The sequence below is a fragment of the Solanum lycopersicum genome, chromosome 10 (assembly GCF_036512215.1).
Source record: "Solanum lycopersicum chromosome 10, SLM_r2.1".
NCBI lineage: Eukaryota > Viridiplantae > Streptophyta > Magnoliopsida > Solanales > Solanaceae > Solanum > Solanum lycopersicum.
This window is the reverse complement of record NC_090809.1, coordinates 60,809,987-60,824,986: the sequence shown is the minus strand read 5'-3', so window position 1 is coordinate 60,824,986 and position 15,000 is coordinate 60,809,987. Positions and strand designations below refer to the sequence as shown.

At 31.1% G+C, this 15,000-nt stretch overlaps 1 protein-coding gene across 9 annotated transcripts; it reads left to right on the top strand.

Moving 5' to 3' along the window:
* The first annotated feature begins 6,330 nt into the window (after nt 1-6,330).
* On the top strand, nt 6,331-13,038 carry LOC101259689 (serine/threonine-protein kinase Nek6-like). 9 transcript variants are annotated; one of them, XM_004249227.5, is made up of 15 exons: nt 6,331-6,552; nt 6,661-6,707; nt 7,171-7,296; nt 7,800-7,866; nt 9,223-9,288; nt 9,411-9,457; nt 9,851-9,896; nt 10,003-10,083; nt 10,164-10,206; nt 10,290-10,339; nt 10,640-10,721; nt 10,806-10,855; nt 10,989-11,062; nt 11,138-11,189; nt 11,489-13,038. In XM_004249227.5, the coding sequence occupies exons 3-15, from the start codon at nt 7,178-7,180 to the stop codon at nt 12,824-12,826; spliced, it is 2,115 nt and encodes a 704-aa protein (XP_004249275.1). In that variant the 5' UTR covers nt 6,331-6,552; nt 6,661-6,707; nt 7,171-7,177; the 3' UTR covers nt 12,827-13,038. The 9 variants fall into 9 exon arrangements, with proteins under 9 accessions (XP_004249275.1, XP_069146342.1, XP_019071619.1 ...); XM_069290241.1 differs by having other exon boundaries at nt 6,422-6,552; nt 7,177-7,296; XM_019216074.3 differs by having other exon boundaries at nt 6,422-6,552; nt 7,177-7,296; nt 10,974-11,062.
* The last annotated feature ends 1,962 nt before the right edge of the window (nt 13,039-15,000 follow it).

Genomic DNA, 15,000 nt, shown 5'->3' with positions numbered 1-15,000 from the left:
ATGCCATGATTAACAAGCCTAAAACAACCCCAACGTTCAAGTGATTTCACTATTTTTTTTTATCACTTGATCTATCTTGTATGTCTATAATTGGCAAACTCTTAGCCATAGTTTTTTGTTTTTGCTATAATACTTGTTGAATCTGTTGCAATATTTATACACACACGTATGGGTGGATCTAGACAGTAATAAAGTCAGAAATTTCGTTAAAGGTGTCTAAGATTTAATATTTATGTATGAAAAATAAATTTTGACCTATATATATATGTACTATGTACAGTTTTCTATATACATAATACAATTTTGGAAAAATTGTATATAATAGCAAACTAATAAGCTAAAATAAATGGAGTAGCTAGGGTATGATTTAATTGTGCCCCATAGCAAAGGTTTGCAAAAAATTGCCAGACGTCTCTCTCCCAAATATCTCGCTCGCCACTCTCTTACAATCTCTCGCTCGCTTCCTCACTTTTGATACAAACACAAGTGTATAAAAATTGTTTCTAATTGTATAAAGCAGAGAAAATTGTATAAATACATATATTTTTGTTCCCCTCTTCAAGATCTCGCTTGCCACTCTCCCAAATCTCGCTCGCCACCCTCGCGTTTCTCACTTATACAAACAGAAGCGAAATGTATAAATTGTGTTTTTGTTTGTATAAAGCGTGACAAAATTGTATATACACATGCAGGTGCATATATTTTCGTCCTATACACTTATAATTATACAATAAAAATACTCTCTGCATAGTTTCTTTTATCTTTCTCTCTTTCTCGTTTTATACAATTTTCAAATTGTATCTAATTTCTCTCTTTCTCGTTTTATATAATTCGATTCAATTGTATATTCCTTATCAAGTCTCTTTTGTCTTTCTCTCTTTCTCATTTTATACTAGTTCAAATTGTATATAATCATACACTTATAATAATACAATTCGTTTTATACACTTTGTTTTTATACAGTTCTCTGCCCAAGTGTCTTTCTCATTCTTGTTTTATACACTTCGTTTTATACAATTTGCTTCAATTGTATATGTATAGCGAATTTACAGTTTCTATGTTTGCTATGGAGCACAATTATGCAAACTTTGATATATCATACAAATATGAATTTTTAATTTGCTATATGTGAAAATTGCCCTTAAATCTATGACGTGTGTAATTTCAAATTATATGTCATGTTTTTACTATAAGACTTTTTCCATTGTGACCATTTTTATGACATGCTTAATCCACGTATCATGTATTGCACTTTTATGATTTCGGAGCCTAAAGGGTGAAAAATATTAACAAAAGTTTTAAAATGGTATATGAATTTTTATTTTAATCAAAACGACAAAATCGTTCACGAAGTAGCAATTTTGTTCGCTGGAAAAAACAAACTCGCTGCTGCTATAGCAGCGATTTGCAAAATTGAATTTTTAAAAAAAAAAAATTAAAAAAGGAATCACTGCCTTGGCAGCGATTTCCAAAGTAATTTTTTTTATTGTTTTTTAATAAGTCGCTGCTTTTAGGCTTAATTTTTTTTTAATTTGCTATTTTTTTAAAAAAAAAATTTAGAAAGTACTAACTAAATTTAAAGACTTGTGACTTGATCTTTATAATATTACGGATGTAATCGTGACATTTCATCGATTTGTAATTGTACCCATAATCTCTTTAAATTTAGTTAGTACTTTTTTTTAAAAAAAAATTAAAAAATAGCAAATTAAAAAAAAAAAAAGTTTAAGCTTAAATTGCTGCCAAAGCAGACTTACTAAAAACAAGTAAAAACCCAATTTTGCAAATTGCTGCTATAGCAGCGATTTTGCTTTTTTCAATATACAAAATTGTTACTTCGTGAACGATTTTATCGTTTTGGTTGAAATAAAAATTTATATACTATTTTAAAATTTTTGTTAATATTTTTCACCTTTTAAGCTTTGTACTTCCACTTTTATTATTAGATAAATTTGATAGTGACTAATATTGTATCAATAAAGTTGTGCTTATAGGGATGACAATTGAGACGGGCAAGGCATAGGTAAATTTAATGGGTTAGGGCGGACAGATTTTTTATTTAATATAGCTAAAAATTAAGATCTTTATAAATTAACAATAAATTTATTTTACATATCTCTCTTTCAACTAGGTAGCGGGGATTTGAATTCCCTTAAGGGTAGGGTACTACGAAAGGAAATTGATTATGAATTATCAATAAGTTGAAAATTGATTCTTTCTGGGTCGATGCCCGAGCGATTAATGGGGACGGACTGTAAATTCGTTGGCAATATGTCTACGCTAGTTCCAATCCAGCTCGGCCCAATAATTCGCCAATCCTCCATGAGATGATATAACTCCCTATGTACTTCAGAAATACCAGAATCATGAACAGAATATTGCTAGTTGTATCTTTTGTTTTTTTTTAAAAAAATATAATAAATTATTATTTTCATATTCGATCGTTTTAACCCCTCCACAATTTGAAAATTAAATGTTCTTCTAATAAAAGAAAAGAAAAGAGAAGAAAATAAAAATAAAATAATTAAATCCTTGCTATATATACACTTAGAACTATTCATCCTTATTTCTTAAACAAAAAATACAAAACGCTTCCTAACATATAATTTTTCATACTCAAATAAGAGATATTTGTGCTTGTACACCTCCACCTTTTATGTGGATTCGCCTTTAAAGTCTGAACCCTATTCATATTATCGCAACTCTTAATTGATTGAATAAGTGAACTTGTCATAAATCTCTATTGATATAAAAAATTTTAGGGAACAAATAAACCATGATATCGTAACAAAAAAACAAGTCTCAAACAACATGGGCAAACATAAGTGCAAATGGGCTACGTATGATGCATTTGTTTGTCTATTGTAAGAAATTAGACCCATAAATGATGTACATATTTTTTTGCTTTTTTCACTCTTCGACCTAAAAATAGTTGAGTCGGCAATTTCATAAAGGATGTTTGAAATTTGACATATATGTACGAAAATTAATGTTCAATCTATATAACTTATCTGTACCGGAATATTTACACCAACCTAATACGTGCATGCCATGTGGTTAAATTTATAATTCATTTTATTTAACTTTAATTAATTAACATGTGTTTTACTTCATTGAATCATATAATAATGGAAATAGAATTAGTTTGGTGTAAACACTTGGTGCGGGTAAGTTTTTCCCACTTTATGTTATTTTTTATATACATTATATAATTTTTCAACAAAGAATATTTAACTGACCATCATTCACTACATGTAACTAGATCACTCATGAATACAAGGCGACCAATAAGTATCTCTTATATACTTACTATTATGACGTAGTCTACGTGGATAAGCAAAATGATCTAGTGGATCCTTATACTCGTATGTGTTTGTATTGTGAATCATTCTACTTAATCATTTGTCAATTGAACTCAATTAAAATAAGTCTTTTAAACCCCTCCAACCATGTGTGCAACTCACCCTTCTTTAATTAAATGACATGTCAAATAATACATCATATATATTAATGCCATGTCATATACCCATCAGATATACCAATGCCATATCACAATTATTTTAAAAATTGTTAATCAAAATTGTTTAATAAAAGATAAGATAATAAAAAATATTAAATTATTTAAAGTAGGTTGCCTTTTAAAGTACAACTCATTACAGATTCTCCCATTCTCAGCCAAACCGTCGCCATTATTGTCGACGAAACCACTGATAATGGCAACGGTTATACACTTTTGTCAACTCAGACATTCTAATGCCATATAAATGTGGTCAATGATCAGAGAGTTTTATTAAATTGTGTTTCATTGAGTTCAAGGGTTTAGTTGACAAATGAATAAGTAGGTTGACTCACAACACAAACGCATACAAATATAAGGATCTATCGAACCAATTTGTCATATAGATTTATGTCTAACATTTTTTATATTCTTGCCTGATAATTTAAGCGTAAATAATAGAATATAAAACTTTATATTGAGTTGTTAAAAGTTAAGAAGAGTCTACAATCTAGTTGTTAATCATGTTAAAGAAAAATAAATGTCCAATCTAACTAAACTTAACTTGAAAGACTAACTCATGAGCTATTTAAACACGTATTTAAAGAGTAATTTTTAGAACTATTTATATGATTTGTAACAAATTATATCTCTTAGTAATTTTAATGATAACCTCATGTAAGTAATAATTAACCGAATAACTTGATAACATAACCATTTTATTAGCACAAAAATGTTATTTTAGTTATATGAACCTTTTTAATTTTCATAATTATTTCTTCTCTTAAAAATAAGTATTACATAGGCGTGAATCAAAATTAACTAAGCTTTGTAATCAATCATATGAACTTATTAATATAAATGATTCGAATATTAAATTTCAAAAATCAAATTATTATAAAAAAATGTCATTTTTCTATTATTTTTATGAATAATGTCCCACATTTGATTTCTTAATAATTTATTTCTTTTTTCTAGCATTATCATCAAGTGGTGGGTCAGAAAATCCAATCACAATATTTTCATATTTCAATGTCACCTTTTAAAGGAAATTGCCCTTTTATTTATTCCACCGACAAAATTTAAGTACGTAATTCTTACGATGCAAAACTAATCCAAAATTAATGTGAACAATAATGGGAGAAAGTAATTACATAGTCGAGCGTTAAATTATTTTTTAATTAAGACTGTGTATTGGTTGGTTCGGTTCGATTTTAAAGTTTATCGCTTGGTTTATTGGTTATCACTTTGTAGATATACTAAATCGTTATAGAATCATTATGATGTTGGCTTATTGATTATTGGTTTATCAGTTTTTTATCGTTATCGGTTTAACCGTTAAAAATTTGACACAAAAGAAAATACATTGAAAATCACGCAGAAACAAGGTGACAAATCAAATAAATATGCACTTGAGTTCACAAGTTACATCTTGCTAAAAAACAATCACTTTTATATTATAGAATAATCAAGTGTTTGAGACAACCAAAAATAAAAGTAGGACATAAAACTCTAAGTCGAGGACTTTATACACAAAATGGTATAAATATAATTATTTAATTTATTATCGGGTTATCGGTTAACTCATTAAGAAAAAACTTTAAACCGTTAAGAACTGATAATCCAATCACAAAAAAGATCAAAACCGGTATCAAAATCACCAAACAAATAATCCAATACTATAAACAAATAACTTTTTTATCGGTTCGCCTTATCGATTTCAGTTCGGTTTTAAACAACCTTATATATATATATATATCAATGATTTATTGAAAATAATTATTTTATCTTCATAAGGTAAGAATAAGAATGTATACACATCACTCTCGATACGTAATTAATTATTATTATAATAATTTACAAGTTTAAAACATTTAATAAGATTTTTGGTGTAAGTAATCAAGATTAGCCAATCTATAATCTTTCTTTGGATTAAAACAAAATAATTTAGCTAATACATAATCTCACGTGATCAATTTATCACTTAATTATAGTACAATTAATGTTTATCCTTTTTTTTAGGTTTAAATATTTGACTTCTTTGTATTTTGGTGGTTGAAATTTGACTTTCATTAATCTTTTTCTTCTTCTTAAAACAGCAATTTAGGCATACCAGAAATATTACATGTTCAATGATAATAATTGTCAATCAGATTGCAAATATAGGCTGCTAATAGCCTAAATAAAGAAAAAATAATTAAAGAGATAATACCAATTTTATTACTTTTAATTAATATATTTTAAAATAAATAATAGTATAGTAGACTAGTAGTTGAAGATGGTGATTGGTGACATTATGACAATGACCTAACAAAATATTCCATTCCCCTTGTGAAATGAATAAAGGCAAATTTTTTTTAATATTTTTGCCAAAAAGTTAAAGTCTTTGTTTTTTTTTATATTATAAAATTATAATTTACCTCATGCACATCTTTTAACAATTTATAATAATTATATATCTTGATTGTAATGCCTTTTCCATTTTCAATTTATTTGTCTCAATTTAACACTGTAATATGATGTATTAAAATTAAATATTGTTAAATATGATCATACAAAATAAAATAGATATACTCTTTTCCACATCTCCTTTTTCATTGTAGATAAATTTATTATATTTAAATCGAAGATTTTAGGGAAACAATCTCTTTACCTTCACGAAATATTAATAAAGCCTACTAACTTCTCAGACTACACATGATATTTCATTATATATATATATATTTATTTATTTATATATTGTTATTATAATTATTTTAATAATAATACTTTTATTAAACACTATTTTCGTACGTACTACCAAAATCACCATAGATTTAGTGCATTATGTTAATGTCAGCATTTGAATTAATTAACTTTATTTTTTTTCTGTTTCATTTTTATGTGTTTTCAGTATGGATTAAAATTTTCTATTATAAAACTATAGTAATATATAGATATTGGCGAATCCAATGCCTGCTTTAATTAGTATTGTTGCCTTCCTAAAATCTTAGCCCCTACACAACAGATCCTCCTTCTCAGGGCCCTCTCATTTCCTCTCACACAACACACTTACAGTAAGTAGTAGTTGCAGTTTTGCTTAGTTTACTCTCAAAAAGTTCCTTTTTTTTTGGCTGGAATGTAGTGAAGATTTGCTTTTGCTTTTGTTGTTGTTGTTGTTGCAGGGATTTCATTGTTGTCCCTGTAAAGATTTGCTCAAGTTTTGAGTTGGGTGAGTTCAAGAATCAGTTAAATTGACAGAAAGATTGAATCTTTAGCTGTAATTTTGTTGTGAAGGGTAATGTTTGCCTAAATTTTGAGTTGGGTGAGTTCAAGAATCAGTTTTTAAAAGAAAGATTGAATCTTTAGCTGTAGTTTTGTTGTTAAGTGTAATGTTTGCTTAAGTTTTGAGTTGGGTGAGCTCAAGTATCAGTTCAGTTAACAGAAAGATTGAATCTTTAACTGTAATTTTGTTGTGAAGTGTGATGTTTGCCTAAGTTTTGAGTTGGGTCAGTTCAAGAGTCAGTTTTTAAAAGAAAGATTGAATCTTTAGCTGTAGTTTTGTTGTTAAGTACTCTAAAGTATAATGTTTGCCTAAGTTTTGAGTTGGGTGAGTTCAAGAATCAGTTCAATTAACAGAAATATTGAATCTTTAACTGTAATTTGGCTAAACAGTGTAATGTTTGTTGTTTTAGTGGCAGAATGGAGACTCAGAAGAGTGATACTGATAACAAGGTAGATGATTATGAAGTGTTAGAACAGTTGGGAAAAAGAACTTTTGGAACTGCATTTCTTGTTCTCCATCGAACTGAGAAGAAGAAGTAAGCTCATATGTACTGGAACCCCCCTTACATTTCTTGTTTTTGTCTGAGAGACCATGTTATGTCTTAGTTTGGATTTTGCTTCATGTAGGAACTGGATGTCTATTTTTACTGTATCTCTAAGGTTTCTGATAAGCATTTCTACAAATTTGTGGAACTTGGCATCTGCTTTTCTGAACTTCAGTTTGTGCCAATAATCTTTCTTCCACTTTAAGTTTGATTGTTTCTGTTAGTTAGTGTTCATCAAAGAACAGAAACTAAGGAACTCAAAATGCAGTGTACTTGAGAATAAAACTGTAAATGATCCTATTTCTTACTGATGCAAAGTTGCTCACAAGTAAAACTGAATCTGCTGTATATTAACATCCAAGTTGTTGACTTGTGTAATTATGATGAAAAGATTATCTTGACTTATCATTCTTTCAATAAAACAACTACTTTGACTTATAGACAAGTGATGTAAATCCAATTTTGTGGAGTTCTGATTTTCCTTTTCCTTGTAGATATGTTCTGAAGAAGATTCCATTAGCAAAACAAACAGAAAAGTCCAAGCGCACTGCACATCAGGAGGTCATTTCAAATGCTTCTCTTAATTTTGTTCTGTGAAAAAATTAGTACTAATGTTAATTGAAGACCAATAATATTCAGGTCATTATTCTCTGAGTTGGCTGATCACAAACTTTAGCCAACAATGTAATGCCCCCATATCTATGACTTTTTCCAGTGGTTCAAATCAGCAATCTAGTCTTAGATTGTCTAGTTGGATAGTTTTCCTCATAGTTTCGATAGCGAGCCACATTGTATGAGGTGTTCCAACATAAAAAATTTTACAAACCTATTTTTATATACTTATCTTATTCTGTTTCTATAATTTTTTTTGCCATTTTCTTAATGGTCTAATGGTACCTGCCAACAATCCAATGATTAGTTATCTGTGTTGTTCACATCTCTCCTAACCAGCCTCATCAATGTCTCTTGAACCATCCTTAATGTGATTCCTTAAGCTAATTTATTTTCTACTCCAGTTGCTTCTAACACAAGGTGAAATTAAGCAAAGATTGCCAGTTTAATTTGCACGACAATCTGCTATTTCAATTGGTGCATTTGTCGAAACGTCCTGGATCATCACTCTTATACCACATCATTCTTTCATTGGTATCAACATTTTCACGATTTAATGTTATTGTATATTATGGAGGGGTGTTTTCCATGCTAAACCTTATTTCTTGAAGAAGTTTTTCTTAATTGTTGAATCATGGGATAAAACTGCTGGACTATGTAAAAGAGTGATAGTCCTGGCCAATACATTGAGGAAATAAGTGGAGCATTCTATGAGGTCTATTGGTGGAATCCTATAATCAGTAAAGTAGGCATTAAACGCCGTTTATCGACATCTTCTCTGTGTGAAGGCCAAGGTGCACCCAATGAGCTTATGTTTTGGAGAGGATTGTCTCAACAGGACAAAATATAGGTCCGAGTGTATTAACTCAAAGTATGAGTTTGAAGGATAAAGCTTTTGGAATGAGCTTCCGAGTTCCAATAAAAAATGACATGAGCTGACAAGTAGGAGTGAACGGAAGTAAAAATTTTAGAACTTTCTTTTGGGAGTCACAAGTGAAGTAGTTTTCTTTGCCCTCAACAAAACCAAAAAGAAGGACCAGTTAGTACTTTGCACCCAAGACTTCCCTTTTATGAATAACTCTAGTTTGTAGAAGCGGATAATGTAGGCTATGGACACACTTGTATGTCGAGTGGAAGAAGTTGTCATCAAATAGTTACTTCAGTCTTGCTTTTGAACCCAAACACATTTAGATACAAAATCTTAACTCATCTTACGATTGATTATATGAAAAGTTTAACTTGGTGGCAAGATATGCTTGAAAAATATCTTCTATCTGATGGTATACAGTTGTTTTTCTGTTGCAGATGAATTTGATAGCTAAACTGAACCATCCATATATGTTTGAGTACAAAGATGCTTGGGTGGACAAGGTATCCTATCATCCAGATTTTTCTCTTACAGGATCTGAAAGTACAATCAGTAGCCTTTATATTAGCAATTATCTAATACATAAGCTGCACCAGAGAAAATCTTGAATTTCTTTTTCTTTCAGGAAAGCTGTATATGCATCGTCGCCGATTATTGCGAAGATGGAAATGTGTGAGTGATTATCCTTGATGTTCTAACATTTCCCTTCACTACTATATTTTCTTTTCCAACCTGCTTATATGTTTTACTTGAGCCGAGGGTCTATCGGAAACAATCTCTCTACCTTCACAAGGTAGGGTAAGGTCTGCGTACACACGTGACACGACCCTCTCCAGACCCCACTTGTGTGGGAGTATATATAGAGTTTTTATAGTGAAAATTATTTTTAAGATGTCCGAAACTTTTGCAGTTAAAGAGTTAAATGTTTGCTCTCCAAAATAGTAATACTACCACTAAAAATAGAGAGGGTAATGAAGTTGAAAATAAGAAATGAATTGGATGATTATAGAATTTCTTTTCGGTGTTATCTAAGGATAGTGGCATATTTTTTTTTCCGGTATTCAGGGCAGAGATCATAAAGAAGTCTAGAGGAGCATTTTTCCCTGAAGAGGTAGTTAGATAAAATCTCAAATCTCAATAAATCCGAAGCTTCTTTGCGCCTTCCTGGAGCTTAAAGATGATGTGTTTTTGTTTTGTGTTGTTTTCTGCATCCGTAGAAACTATGCAAATGGCTGACTCAGCTATTGTTAGCTTTGGAGTATCTGCATTCTAAACGTGTTCAGCATAGAGACCTCAAGGTATAAACATGCTGTAATCAGTGAAATAGAAAAGCCTTCTTAGTATGAAATGTTTTTAACATGAACTATTTCGAATCCAGTTATGTAACATATTCATCACAAAGGATAACGACATCAGGTTAGGTAAGAATGCCCGGACAAAATTGCTCGAGTGGGGCGTCTTTGCTTCTTTATTATCCATAATCAAATTCACTTGATTTTAACAGGTGATTTTGGCTTAGCAAAATTGCTCGATGCAGAAGGCCTTGCTTCCGTGGTACGAGTTTCTCTAGTAGCAAAATGCATCTCTTACTTACTCCTAACCAACTATTATCACATAAACAACTGATCCAAAACTGAGAAAACCTAAGTTGCTTTTATTTTCGGTCATAGGGAAAAAAAGTTGTGGTAGTCATCTTTCATTACATAAAAAAAAACAAAATTGTGGTAGGGATCACGTTACAAAGCTCCTGCCGCCACACCAGCTAGCTTAACGCATTTGAAAAAATGACAAGTTGTACAGCTGATCCTTAATTTTGGAACTTGTATCATGCAATAACTTTGTTGGCTCAAACAGGTACCTGGCACTCCGAACGGCATGTGCCCTGAGCTCCTTTCTGGTATACCCTATGGCTACAAATCTGATATATGGTCACTTGGTAAGAAATTTGACACAAAGCAATGTATTTCCACTCTTCACATAATGTCACCTATACTGGTATAACACGTTTACATGATTTTAGGATGCTGCATGTTTGAGATTGCTGCACATCAACCACCATTTAGAGCTGCTGTAAGTTGAATTTTCAGCTATCTGAACTTTGTAAACAATACCTTGAAAAGTTATCCTTGTTATGATAAAAATGTAGACATTCTTTATTCTGATGTTTTCTATATGATCTGCTGACAAGATACAAATCCAACAGGACAAGACTGCACTTATCAACAAAATAAACCGGGGTTTGTTCTCACCAATTCCGATTATATACTCCTCCACCTTGTAAGTTTCTTTCTTCTCGTCATGCTACAAGTATAACAAATCATTCAATTGACAAAGCGGATTTAATTCTTGCAGGAAACAGATAATCAAAAGCATGCTAAGGAAAAATCCAGAACACAGACCTACAGTGAGTGCAAGCTGTATATGTTCAAATGTGTTATTCCCTCCCTTTCAATTTGTTTTTCTTTCTTTCCTTTATAAGTACATTTAAAAAGGAATGCCTCTTCTTTTTTGTCAACTTTTTATTTCTAACTTTCCACATTACGAGTTTAAGACGACAAGATAAAATGACATTTTAGTACATTCTGCATATCTTTAGTTTAAGACCACAAGATTCAGAAATCTTCTTTCACTTTCTTAAACTCTACAAACAAATTGGTATTGAATTGAGATTCATCTTGATATGATTTTTACCTCAATTTATAGGCTGCCGAGTTGTTAAGGCATCAACATTTGCAACCATACCTCCTCTTATGTCACAACCCTTCATCTGTGTTTCTTCCTGTGAAGTCACCGAGCAGCACGAAAGAGAAAACACGATCATCACCTGGAAAATCTGTCAGTCCAAGAGAGAGCAGAGACAGACAGCTGAAGCTAAAAGAGAAAAGAACTGTCCTATACTTCAATGAAAGTGATAACATCCAGCCAAGAAACTTATCAGATAACCTCTTGTCGTGTCACAACCCTTCATCTGTGTTTCTTCCTGTGAAGTCCCCAAGCAGCACGAAAGAGAAAACACGACCATCACCTGGAAAATCTATCACTCCGAGAGATAGCAGAGACAGACAGCTGAAGTTAAAAGAGAAAAGAACTGTCCTTTACTTTGATGAAAGTGATAATATCCAGCCAAGAAACTTGTCAGATAATTATAACACGTTCCGAGCTAAAATTGAGACTAAGAGAGTTGATCCAACAAGCTACTCAGTTAGGATCTCTCAAGATAGTGAGGATTCTAAAAGTGGGGAGATGAGTGAGGCAGCTGTTTGCAATGGATATGATCAACCGGAGACCATCTCGCAAGCAGAAACTACTATCACTCCAAGCTCTTCAAGTTCAATGGCAAAAATATGGTCCGAGGAACAAGAGCATGCTTCTCCGGAGCATGTTAGACGATTTGAAGAGGATGATAGGAAGAGTAGCAAGACAAAAGAACTTGAGGTGTTGAGCAGTCCACTGGACAATGAGGAAGCAGATATAGTAGAATGTATCTCCGAAAAGTGTAGCAGAATGACATTGTCTAATGGAAGATCCAACGCTAAAACACGATGCTATGATGAAGAAAGCACTTCATCAAATTCACAGCCTGCAAAACCAGATACAGAGGCAGCACCAAGATGCTATGCTGCTGAAACTGAAAATGGTAGTGAGTGTATAGAAGTTACTATTGACTGCATGTCATCTGAAAGTGATGGTTCACTTCTACATAAAGACGAGCTAGAAAAGAAAACAACCATGGTTTGTGACAGCAAACAGTCCAAGAAAGATGCTCTTCGAGCACTGGATGATAAGGTGTCACAGCTCAAGTCACTAGCCGCGTTAGCTAGTAAGGAGGACAAAGACGATTGGGGAAATCCTACTTTACAAAGAGCTGAAGCTTTAGAGTCCCTTTTGGAGGTCTGTGCACGACTACTTAAGCAGGAAAAAATCGATGAGCTTGCTGGTGTGTTGAAACCATTCGGAGATGATGGAATGTCATCTAGAGAGACAGCAATCTGGTTGACTAAAAGTCTCATGACTGCACAAAAATTGTCCAAGGGGTCATGATATTGCACAAAATATGTTTTTTTCCTATCGAATGAGCTCCTATTTTACGTAAATTAGCAAGTGTTGTTGAACTAAATTGTGCTAGAGGCTCGACGTAGTTGAGCTTCCCTTAGTTTTGATTCTATTGTTGTAGGACAGTTGATGAAGTTGTGAAGATTATAATGTACTTTCTTAGTTGATTTCTACTCTATGATATTTTCCACATTTCCTCAGCTTCTTAGACATGATTGTTTTGTTATAGCAGTTGGATTTCTTAGACGATCACTCACCTTCTGTGATCGTCTAAGAAATAATTATTATTTCAGATTAGTCACCTTCTGTGAATCAAGCAGAGTGACTCTCTAAGATAATAATTATCCGTTGAATGACCAGTATGAGAAATCAACTCGTTATTATAACTATATTATTTTTCTTTCACTCTCGCCTGCCTAAAAGAGTGTGTATCCCTATTAGTGTTTGGCAAATGGATGAATGAGATCGAATATGTGTAACCATGGATTAGATAAACAAGAATGAAATATTTAACTCGCTCAAATTTAATACAAATAAAAAAAAATTGTTTAAACTATAGAAATAATGTAGATTTTTTGTAGACAGATGCATTGGAAGAAATTCAAATGTCAATTTCTATTGTTGTGATTTGGACTACAAGAAAATCACTTCTCACCAAGTTCCAATAGAAAGTTGAACTTCTATACATAAAAGAGAGTGCAATTTGTTATACTATGAGACTAATAAATAATATAGAACCGCGGACGAGACTTTTCTTTTTTTAATTACATATCTCAATTTCGAGCTTTAATTATAATTTTGTGGTTCATTAGAAAGCCTTCTTCAAAATAAACTTTACGCGATATGAATTTAAATTAATCATATATTAATCAGACTACTTTTTCATTTATCTTTTTTAGCAAGATGAGAGGCCTATTGCTCACCTGAGATTTCACATTTGTGGTTCCCACATTTCGTGATTAAAAAGACTATACCTTAAATTTCACCCAATCAAAATTTTTTAAAAACAACAAAATGAAATAAAAGTGGTTACTTTTGGCAAAAAATAGTATAAATTGTGGCTATTCTAACAACAATTATTCCACTAATCCAATTCCTTTTCTATTCTAAAAAAACTACAAAGCAAAATCAAACATAGTTTGCAAAAAATGGCACAAAATGGTAAGTTTTTGCTAGCCATAGCCATGATTATAGTTATTTTATTTTTCTCTTCCACTGCGGTGGCTCAAGACACCGCAGTGGCTCCAACGCCGCCTATGGAAACGGGCATGGACACGGGCAACAATGGATTTGGGTTGCCCGTTTCCAAGGCAATGGTTTGTTTTTCGGTTATTTTTTCAATGTTGGTTGTTTTATTTCATTGAAAATAAATAAAAATAAGAAGATTTTGAGGGGAATTAATGGTGAATTATATTACTATGAAGGAGAATTATGGTTGGTGAGGATATATATATATATATGTTGAGAGAGTACTATACTTTTGTGTAATTTTGGTAGTATATTTGCTTGTATTGGTGTTATTAATGTAATGTATAAAAATAAGTTGATTGGCGTTTTTGTTTATGATTTTGTGTTTGTAAATTTGTAAAAAGTAATAAAAAACAGTAGAATTTCAAAGTAAATGTGAATCCGTTTGAATTAACTTATTTTATATTTGTAAAAGTATTTTTAATCGAATTAAATAAAAAGTATTTTTAACTTATTTATTTTAAAGTCAAAATAAATAAAAATAAATTAAAAAGAGTTGTAAGTTGAAATTCCTTATAATTCAATCAGATTATTTGTCCAATGTTTGTATTTTTTTTTTTTGAGTTATATCATCAAGTATTTAGATATATTTTGAAATTAACTAGATCAAATGTTTAAACACAATCGCCAACATGCACATGATAACTTAGTTTTTCCATAAAATTCTGGCGACGTAAAAATTTATTTATTGATTTCGAGGTATGTTTTTATAAATAGCTAATGATAATTCATATAGAATATATAAATACCTGATAATTTAAGTAGCAAACTCGAAAATAAAAAAATGATACTTCAAATACGTTTCTATTAATTATTTCTTTATTTGTTTATATTTCCAAATAATACAAATACCACCAAATAATACAAATACCTAATAGTTTAACTTAATAATTCACGAAAACCTAATATTCCAA